Source organism: Apostichopus japonicus, chromosome 18 (assembly GCF_037975245.1).
Source record: "Apostichopus japonicus isolate 1M-3 chromosome 18, ASM3797524v1, whole genome shotgun sequence".
Taxonomy (NCBI): domain Eukaryota; kingdom Metazoa; phylum Echinodermata; class Holothuroidea; order Aspidochirotida; family Stichopodidae; genus Apostichopus; species Apostichopus japonicus.
In genome coordinates this window covers 6,000,232-6,011,529 of record NC_092578.1, presented here as the reverse complement: position 1 = coordinate 6,011,529, position 11,298 = coordinate 6,000,232, and the positions used below count along the sequence as shown (strand labels likewise).

Genomic DNA, 11,298 nt, shown 5'->3' with positions numbered 1-11,298 from the left:
CCATCAACTACCTCTGATTAACAAATTAAATCCAAGAGAGACTTTTGTGTCTGACACCTTCAACGTAATTTATCGTTGTATTATTGCAAATATATGAAAAAATTATGCCCATCATTTGATTGCTTAATTCCCGTGCAAGTTTGACCCACAGAAATTAACATCACAGTTTTCAAGCACCTTATCTTTCCTTTAGAGCTTGAGCACAGTTAAATTGTGGCAAATGCGCCGGAAAAAGTAAAGCTTTTCGCAAATTTTTCGGAGAAAACTCACCGGTGGTAGGTCTGTGTGATTTTGAGTCAAGGTAATGTGTAAATATGTATCGGAAGAAATCTGGATGAATACTCCTTGTCCTCTGGTTGTTGAGAGCAGGTTTTCTCAATTTACTGTGAAAAGATTGAAAAGAATTGGAGTGAGTTTAAAAAGAAATGAAAGCAGAACAAATATCATCATATCTACTCATTCCGTTTGTTTAAGTGTTTATTATAGCTGTTTATTATGCCATTATTATACTAGACAGGATTCATCTTTTGTGACTTTGTATATTCATAAAATAAAAGATAATAAAAGGGGGAAAAAAAGGACAAGCACACAACACAAAACATGATGATAAAAAAACAGACTTTGTGCGGAGTGTATAGCCTAGTGGTTAACGCCGGCGTCTCCCAGTCATGAGATCCCCGGTTCGAATCCCCGCCGACAGCAATGTGTGTCGTCTGGCAAGGGTGTTGTTCAATAACAACTTCCCGACATGGACGTTAAATGGATGTGTGCCGAGAGATTGGCTGCAGTCAGCTTGCGAGTATACAAGCCTCCATGGCTTCTTTCGCGAGTTCCTCCTTGCGGGAAGATCACATATACATACATACATACATACCACTGTGTTTACTGCAATTACTGCCATTTTAAAGATATAAAGGAATGTTGTTAGTAATAAACACAGCAAAAACAACAACAATCTAACACAGAAATGTGAATGGGGGTTTTTTTTTCGATTTTTTTTTGGGGAAAAGCAAAATCATTTACCATCACAAAGTTATTTTATTTAGTTTTAAAAATTCAAAGACTTTTAATGGGTTTGAGGTCGTTTTTTTTAAACAATTTTGAATTAACAATTTTAGAATTTATGTAATTTAACCGTATTTGGGAACGTGTATTGTACAGTATGCATCTGAGTAAGGAGATATACCTTTGACAGCCAAAACAAATCAGACATGGTCACTTATGTATTGAAACCTTACATAGCTGCTTCATTTATTCAGCTTAACGATCCACAAGTCCGCATTATCTTTTTCGTTGAATGAAAGAGCCATTAACACAGTTTATTGGTTGGTAATTTAGATTTTATCTACTAATTGTGCATTTGGGTCATAGTGGTATACATGTCTCATAGTCGTTTCACTTAGAGAGCTGATTTTTTTTCTTTCTATTCGATAACAACATCCCGTGACAATGTAGGTCATAAGAAATGGATAGTCACACTTTCATTTGAAATGAGAAAGTCAAATTTTTGAAACCTTCCGATTCACTTTTTGTACGTGATTATATTGACATGAGAGTCCACCTTGTCTGGGAAATGTTGATGATCGAATCCAAGTAAATAAATCACTCGCTCATTAAACAATCGCTTGGCGGAACATTCTAGACGGGTGTGTGACTTATTTCCCAATTGCAATCCATTTTTCTTTCTTTTTCTCAGTAAATCTCAGTAAAACTGTGAATCAAACGTGAGATTTTCGGCTGTATTTCTACGTTGGGTCACTGCTCTGACCTGCCCATGGACATTAATATATCAATGGATAACATTTCCATCTAAGATATCACAAGATACTTCACAATCTTTTTGGCTGCTTCTTATGAGCTATTTAACTACCTTTAGTTCCAACGTAAAACATAAATTTGTGTCCCACGAATTTAATACAATGCTTTTCATTGCTTCATTTGCAAAACCGTTGAGATTAATGTTTGGTTTTTATCATTCCCCAGGAGGGACTTTTAGTGACATTATATATATTCGGGTACTTTTATTGATTCCTTTCACTGTCAAGCATGCTACCACCTGACTGAAGCGAATTTAATGCAAATTCTAGCTTTAGAAATAAATGAAATTTTTCTTTGGCCTGTTATATCCTATCTAGCTAATACTCAGCCTAATAGGCATCAACACTAAACCAGAGGTAAGATAAATCCGACCATTTTTCCTTCATTTGTGTCACATATAACTTTACAGGGATGTAAATTGTCCTGGAGTTGAGAGTTTCAAATGCAGTGGCAGCCTACATCCTCTACCACAGAGACAAGCACAAGAGAGTATAACAGAGGGCACATATTTCTAGGCACATGTGAATCTTTTACTCTTCATTCTTGGTCATTCAGAACATTGTAAAGTGTACTACACTGCATATCTTGCAATACAAATATCTATGTCTACATATTAAACAGTGTTCTTGTTTAGTTTTTCTGTTGTTTTTTTGTTGTTTTTTACTGTGTGGTTGATTAATAGGGATAGATACAGGCTAGCCAGCCAAGGTTAATTTCCTCTGTAGGATGTTAACAATGTGTGGAATAATTCATTTAATTACTTTTAATTCCATGGGATTAATTCATGATTTACCATATAGGAAGTTAACTTAGACAGGGGACCTCTAGAATTCTCTCCTCAGTTACAGCATGTCAAACCTTTTTCAGTACCTTCCCTTTGATTACATAAGAAAAGATATTTATAGGAAGAGGTTGGCAATGCATATCACACTATTAGTGAATGTGATCATAACATTTTAATAATTATTTGTCAAATAAGCTGTACTGTTAGAGTAACATAACATAACATAACAATTAATATTTATATAGCGCTATTCCATCTAGATCAAAGCGCTGAAGGGAGTGTAATGACTATTAATTTTTCTACTTTAACTCAGTCCATGAGATGCTTTATGGTCAGATATTACTCTCTGATCAGAGCCAAGCACAGCATCACTGGTAGCAACAAGGACAAGACCAAAGGCACCGAGGACCTTGTTGGCAATATGTAGGAAATATGTAGGCAACACGTAGGAAATATGTAGGAAATGTGTAGGCAATATGTAGGAAATATGAATAAATTGGTGAAGCAGCAATTAATCTTAAAGGTGACTTGCTTGATTTGGTTTTTACTAAGAATAAAAAAATTCTTGATGTGAAATTATAAGAATGGCAGTGTTGTTGCTATAGAACTATTGTTTTAAATCCTTAAAAGGTATAAAACAATATTGTTCAATTACAGTACCTTTCGTTAAAACAAGTTCAGATAACTTCACCGAGGATGAACAGTTTACATCAAATAGAAAATGGGGGGATTGGAAATCGTCACCACCCAGCGGGAAGACAAAGTACAAACTCTCCCAGCAACAGTGCTTTGGCCTTTTTGCGGTAAAACTGTGGTTGGTCACTGCATCTCGCAGGGATTAACTGAAAACCCCGGTGATATGGGCATTTAACAGGCAAGCCCTCATAGCCAAATTCAAGTAAAAAATATAACATGCCATTTAATTCTTCTTGTGGAGGCAAGGTTTGGATTGAGCCTGTGTTCATTCATGTTCATCACAAGGTATAGGGGTAGCAAATAAGCCAACAGAAGCTACTTTCAACGAATAACATTCCGGGTGTCTACTTACTATTGTTTGCCTTTGCTTATGTAGAGGGGTGGGTTATTATCTTCCACCACGTTGATCCCATAGTCGACATCGTAAGGTTTGAACATCGTGTAGAAGTAGCTGACATTCTACATGAAGAGATACAGTGATGAATGTTAATACAATATATATATTGTGCACTGCCTGTACCTACAGATTGCATTTCTGGTAAGGATGTTTACATCATGTAGAAGTAGCTGTAAATTTGTAATTCTATGAAGAGATACAGTGACAAATGTTAATACGATATATACATTGTGCACTGTCTGTACCTACAGATTGCATTTCTGGTGAAGATGTTTTTTACATCGTATAGAAGTAACTGATATTCTATGAAGAGATAGAGTGAGGAATGTTAATACAATATATATATTGTGCACTGCCTGTACCTACAGATTGCATTTCTGGTGAAGATGTTTTTTACATCGTATAGAAGTAACTGATATTCTATGAAGAGATACAGTGACGAATGTTAATACAATATATATATTGTGCACTGCCTGTACCTACAGATTGCATTTCTGGAAAGGATGTTTACATCATGTAGAAGTAGCTGTAAATTTGTAATTCTATGAAGAGATACAGTGACAAATGTTAATACGATATATACATTGTGCACTGTCTGTACCTACAGATTGCATTTCTGGTGAAGATGTTTTTTACATCGTATAGAAGTAACTGATATTCTATGAAGAGATACAGTGAGGAATGTTAATACAATATATATATTGTGCACTGCCTGTACCTACAGATTGCATTTCTGGTGAAGATGTTTTTAACATCGTATAGAAGTAACTGATATTCTATGAAGAGATACAGTGACGAATGTTAATACAATATATATATTGTGCACTGCCTGTACCTACAGATTGCATTTCTGGTAAGGATGTTTACATTATGTAGAAGTAGCTGTAAATTTGTAATTCTTTGAAGAGATACAGTGACAAATGTTAATACGATATATACATTGTGCACTGTCTGTACCTACAGATTGCATTTCTGGTGAAGATGTTTTTTACATCATATAGAAGTAACTGATATTCCATGAAGAGATACAGTGAGGAATGTTAATACAATATATATATTGTGCACTGTCTGTACCTACAGATTGCATTTCTGGTGAAGATGTTTTTTACATCGTATAGAAGTAACTGATATTCCATGAAGAGATACAGTGAGGAATGTTAATACAATATATATGTTGTGCACTGCCTGTACCTACAGACTGCATTTCTGGTAAGGATGTTTACATCATGTAGAAGTAGCTGTAAATTTGTAATTCTATGAAGAGATACAGTGACAAATGTTAATACGATATATACATTGTGCACTGCCTGTACCTACAGATTGCATTTCTGGTAAGGTTGTTTACAGAGCTCCATAGTCCTGCATGTGTACCTGTCTCACAACATCATGCATTCACACTACCTCACAAGATACTAACATACACACACTGTATCACAACATTATAAAACTCATCTCCAATGATCTTACAGACAAGGTCACAAGGTCATACATACTGCCATAGCAGGGCATACTTTATGTGTTCAATTTTTTTTTGCATAGCAGTTTTGAATTTTGTCTTGTATACAATACTAAAGTTCCTGTGTACAACACCTGCTATGCATCTTTGCACTTTGTATGGCAAGTTGACCATTGTACATAAGATTTTACATTGCAATAGCAGAAAAAATAATTCCCTGCATAACACCATTTAACAAGATATATACTAATCTTAAAAGTTCATATATATTATATCTCAATGATATCTCATTTATATACCGTGTCACAAGATATCCTTCCATACTGTGTCACGATATTGTATACATTATCTTGGAAGATATCCCAAATACTGTGTCACTACACAGTAATATACTACCACAGCACCCTATACACTATCTTACAAGTTCATATACATAACCTCTCAATGATATCTCATTATGTGCTATAAAGATATAGGATATACTGTGTCACATCACAACATTGTCTTCGTTATCTCAGAAGATATGTTACATATTGTGTAACCACATCATATCTTTAACAATATCATGTATGTATTCATATTTATATATGTATATATTCAAACCACTTATCGACATCACATATAAAGACACTAACTCACTAGATATTACACAGTGTTATCATATCATATATGCTACTGTATCCCAAAACATACCAATTCAGATTCCGAATCACCCCACCCTTTCTTCTCTCCTTTTAAAGTTTAGGATCAAATTAGACGCAACATTTTGACAAACTATGGACATACATGTCCACATTGTTGGACACTGCTACTATACTATTGCTAGTGCTATTGTTGGACATTGCTACAATACTATTGCTATTGTTGGACATTGCTACAATACTATTACTATAATTGGACATTGCTACAATACTATTGCTATTGTTGGACATTGCTACAATACTGTTGCTATTGTTGGACATTGCTACAATACTATTGCTATTGTTGGACATTGCTACAATACTATTGCTATTGTTGGACATTGCGACAATACCATTGCTATTGTTGGATATTGCTACAATACTATTGCTATTGTTGGATATTGCTACAATACTATCAGTGGCGGAGCTAGGGGTATTGGTCAGAGGGGGCGAGAATGGTCTGTAGGGGCGCTTTCGACACTATCTAAGCGAAGCGCCACCACAGGTTGGGGCGGAGCGTACAGAATTTTTTTTTGAGTAAAGATACACCCTAGATCGCCGGAAATGACCCTTTCCTGGCCTCTCTAATTTGCAGATAAATGAAGAATAAATAGGTGTCATCGCCAAAAAATGGGTGACAAATGTCAATATGTAGATGATAGCGCAATAAAAAAAGTCAATAATTGCGAATAAGTAAAAAGTGGTAAAAAGCTGAAAAGGGTGCCAGCAGTCCATTTGAGTCCGCCCCCCTGACTGTATGGACGCTCCGCCACTGAATACTATTGCTATTGTTGATATTGCTACAATACTAAACATATATCAAGGACACTGATCTGGTCATCAGAAGTTGTCTAGATTCTACAGGAGCAAACTGCAACACAGGAGAAGACTTGGCTATCTTAAAGTCGACCTTCAAAATGACCATAATGTCTCCTTGCAGTTCATCCAGTGATCTCATCCAATGGTGAGTTCATCCAATCCCGTCTTGCCAAGACCCGATTACTTTAGGCTCTTTGACTTACTTTATCCACAACATCCTCGATGTGTTGTGACTCTGGGAAGAACGTATAGAAAGACGTCTTAGATCCGGCATCTTTACTGTATTGCTCAGAGGAGTGAGCGTGATTTAACCTGGAGGACAAACGAGAGAGAGATGCGAATGTATTCTCGCTGAAAAGAACCAGATTCATGGAGATCAAGAGATCATGGGGTATTAAAGATTTTTGCACTAAGAAGCTGTCAATTTCTGGTTAAAATGATGCAGTAGGTCAAAGGTTAGTCACTTTTGAGATATAAAAAGAGGACTCATAATCTACGTAACCAGGTAAAATACTCATTGAACTCCTTGCGTACAGTTAAATGATATCTTTATTTGAAGTTAAACATTTATAACCAAAGGTCAACTTGAAGCAAACATGATTCATGCCGTGGGTGCAGAATGAAAAAAATATATATATATATGTTCTTCTTTTACAATTATTTACTGAAATCACGAAAAGCCAAAGCATCACACATACCCAAACAGGCACACACACTCTACACCCAGATCATAAAATATAATATACATGTTTCCAGCATAGCATTGACTATGGGGTAAGTTTATACTGAAAAGAATATCGTTTCCTGTAACTGTGCACAAACAGCGTGACTGACCCAAAGCGAAAGTACAAGTTGCTGCATGTTATCTGTTTTCGAAGGTTCTCTAGGAGTGATAAATCAAGTTGAACATTAACTTGAACTTCTTTTCCATTTCTTTCCCTCATAAAATCTGTGTGACCAGCTTAATAATTCATTCTTCTCTCCTCATATCATGTTATTTTGCATAGCAGCATGGCTTCTGATCAGCTAACCGAGCAAAGCTAGAGGTGTGCAGGGCATAGGCTCTTATTTTGGACGGTTTTTAGTGATGTTGTCATTTCAAGTCTGTTGTAGCCAAATTTGTTTTTCGTCAAATTTTCTCTACAAAACCTCTCTATTTATACTGCTACTTGCTTAAACGTATGCAAATTGTTTCTTTTCTATCTCTGTCCCTTCGGTTAATGTTCAAGCTTTCCGGGTTGATCATTAGCTACAGTTCATCTGCTGATCTGTTCAAGCCTGTACAAGCTGTGCTGTTCAAGCAAGATTTGTTCATGCTGATTTTAATGTATGTTATCAGATGTCCTCCGATTTCTGGGGACAATTCCTGGATGTTATGTAAAGTCCCCGGATTAAGAGTGTCTCCCGAAATGTCCCCTGATTTTATGTGCTGTCCTGGGAATATCATCAAATTTGAAAAAGACCCTGAATCATTTGAATGTTATCTCTTTAGCCTCCTGTTTGCGGAGACAGCGCCAAGCTTAATGAAGCTGTGATTGTTTACGACCACACACGTAAAGTTCGTTCACTGCTCACAGATGAAGGCAACACTCTCTAGACGACAAATTCAATAATTTCATATTTCATAGTTTCGGCTTGATTTCAATTTTAAATGTATCACTTATTGATTTCACAGAGTGAGCATATAGTTAATTTTAAATAGACCTTTGAGACAATACTTCAGACAAGCTTTGTTGTATGCGGCGGGTCTGCAGTTAACTGAGAATGTTAAGGTTTTTTGCTCCCAGATTACCATTATGTGCACTAAGTGTAAAAAATAGCTGTGTTGTGGTATGTCCTTGGTGATATCTGATGAAGGTGTCTGATTCTGTAGTTCAATTACATTGGATGCCTATCTTTCGACTGTGCAAATTTAATAAATCGCAGTGATATTTCAGTTTCATCTTTGTAAGAGAAACCATAGATATCCATGAACACATTACGAAATCCAGTCAGTGTTTCATAATTACTGTATGGCAAACTTAATTAAGTATGAAGGAAATATGCAAGTCCTTTTGAAAAAACCTATCAAATCTGTTTGGTTTTGATGTTGTAAGAAATATATAATTTCCTTGTGGAAGAAAAAAAGAATCTGTGGGTTGGTGATGGTGTGTGTGTTTGCGTATATGTGTGTACACGATGGTGTGTGCGTGCGTGTACGTGTGTACAAGATGGTGCGTGTGTTTGCATGTGTGTGTGTACACTTGCCTTGTATTCTGACTGACGACTTGAACAACAGAGTTCCTCAGTGTTATATATTAAGAGTTTAGTGACATGTGCAAATAAAAGAAGTTCGTGTGCAATATGTAGATCGTGTGCACACCACCCTAAGTATTATGAACGGCCGTGCATACCTTATGAAAGGCCATGCATACCAATGTATTGTATTCTAATAATGTAATGAAAATAAACTACTCAGACACCCTCAGGCTGTTGACCACGAAAGACCGTCTCCGGGTTCTCTATAGTATGTCTCTCTTGGAACCTTTCGGTTTTCTTTACACCTTTTCCAAGATATAAAATTGGCGACGAGGATGGGATGCTGTTAAATAATATACGCTAAACAAGCCAACGAAATAATGGCTGTTTTCGGCCATGTCGGAGTTTTCGACGAAAAGCTGGAACTGTTTGCAGATTACGCAGATAGATGTGACGCTTTCATCGCAGCGAATGATGTAGCAGAGGAAAAACGTGCTAACTTTTTCCTTGCTGTGGTTGGTGTAATCGCCTACAGATTATTGAAAGATTTATGTAGTCCTAATCTACCGAACACTAAGAGTTACGGAGATTTAAAGCAACTACTACAGGATCACTATTCACCACGTCCAATCGTCATCGCAGAAAGACATAGATTCTGGACAGCTACCCAAGGGGAGAACGAATCTATATCATGCTTCATAGTCAGACTCAAAAACGTAAGTGCCCATTGCAATTTCGGGACCTTTTTGGAAGAAGCCCTACGTGACCGTTTGGTTTCTGGATTACATGCCAAAATGTCCAAAACTCAAACGCATCTACTATCCATGGCTGATCTAACTTTTGACAAGGCTAAAAATAAATGCTTAGCTGATGAAATGGCTTATATTGCTACCAAAGATTACCTGCATACAACTAATATAGACGCAACTAATGCCGTGTATAGTGGACAACCAACCCATCGCTTCAAAGGCAAAGCTCATAGCAGTCGAGGCTCATTTCGTTACAAATGTAAAGGCTGTGGAGGTGAACACAAGCGAGCTGATTGTCCATACAAGGAAGTTACGTGCCATAACTGTAAACGGAAAGGTCACTTACAGCGGGTATGTCGCTCTGGAGGACAACATGGTTCCAGTGAAAATACCAACACCAGGCACAGAGGAGGGTTAAGACCAAATCATTTCAAAGCGGGACATGCTAATACCAAGCACGTGGCCGATGGCAATCAGGAGGCAGAGGACAGCGTGTATCTTGATGGTGTTCAGGATGAAAGGTACCAGTCTGAAGGTTTTGGACTATACAATGTCACTAGTAATTACAGTGTGTCACCTTACATGATTCGTATGTCGGTAGGGAAAGGGAAAGCAGATAATATTTCAATGGAAATTGACACTGGTGCTACTAGGTCAACGATTTCAGAATCTGCTTACATGTCAGAGTTAGCCAATATGTACCCTTTAAAGAAGTGTGATTTTGCTTTACGCAGTTATACAGGTGAGCTAATTCCCACATTAGGCTACGTTAGTGTACCTGTTAAGTTTAAGTCTAGCCCTTCCCACCTGGCTGATATCATTGTTGTACAAGGTAAATGACCATCTTTGTTTGGTCGAGATTTATTGCAAAAGATAAACTTAGATTGGAACCAAATATTCACTGTGAAATCCGAACCGCAGTTAAGACAAAAAGGTCAAAATCACTTGGGTGACATTGGTGCTTTAAGAAAATCTGAAATTGTGCTTCCTACTTGCCAACATTGTGATCCTGAAGGTTTTCGTGAGCTTCTAGAGAAGCATCGTAAACTATTTTCTGATAAAGATACAGGGATTAAAGATTTTACAGCTTCTCTGAAATTAAAACCGAATGCAAAATCGACTTATCAAAAGTCTAGAGCCGTTCCTTATTCCATGGTTGACAAGGTGGAACAAGAATATAATAGGCTAATTGAAGCAGATATCCTAACCCCAGTAACATCTAGTAAGTGGGCATCCCCCACTGTACATGTACCTAAAGCAAATGGATCTGTAAGGGTCTGTGGAGACTACAAACAGGTCAATAGTGTAATTGAAGATGATGGGTATAAGCTTCCTAATGTGCAAGATTTGTTTGCGAAATTGGCTCAGGAAGGCTCACAACCCAAAGTATATTCTGTAATCGATCTAACTGGTGCATTCAATCAATTGTTCTTAGATGCAGAATCAGCGCAGTTGCTAGTTTTGAATACGCATAAAGGTTTATTAGCTCCTAAGCGTCTCTGTTTCGGCGTAAAAACGGCTCCTGTGCTATTTCAATCCACTATGGACAAAATATTGACTGGTATTCCTCATGTATTTTGTTATGTAGATGATATCCTTGTTGCGACAAACAATGTCGAAGAACATCTTAAGATTCTAAGACTTCTGTTCGATAGACTTGA

The 11,298-nt window shown here is 37.0% G+C and overlaps 1 protein-coding gene across 2 annotated transcripts in view; it reads right to left on the bottom strand.

Annotated features, from left to right (window-relative positions):
* LOC139958398 (CMP-N-acetylneuraminate-beta-galactosamide-alpha-2,3-sialyltransferase 1-like) overlaps positions 1-11,298 on the bottom strand; it is a 57,937-nt gene that overhangs the window by 5,734 nt on the left and 40,905 nt on the right. For both annotated transcript variants that reach the window (XM_071955455.1, XM_071955454.1), the window contains exons 5-7: positions 6,854-6,962; positions 3,651-3,757; positions 271-383 (exon numbers count right to left, since the gene is read on the bottom strand). In XM_071955455.1, coding sequence (XP_071811556.1) covers positions 271-383; positions 3,651-3,757; positions 6,854-6,962 — 329 coding nt within the window. The remainder of the gene's footprint in view (positions 1-270; positions 384-3,650; positions 3,758-6,853; positions 6,963-11,298) is intronic.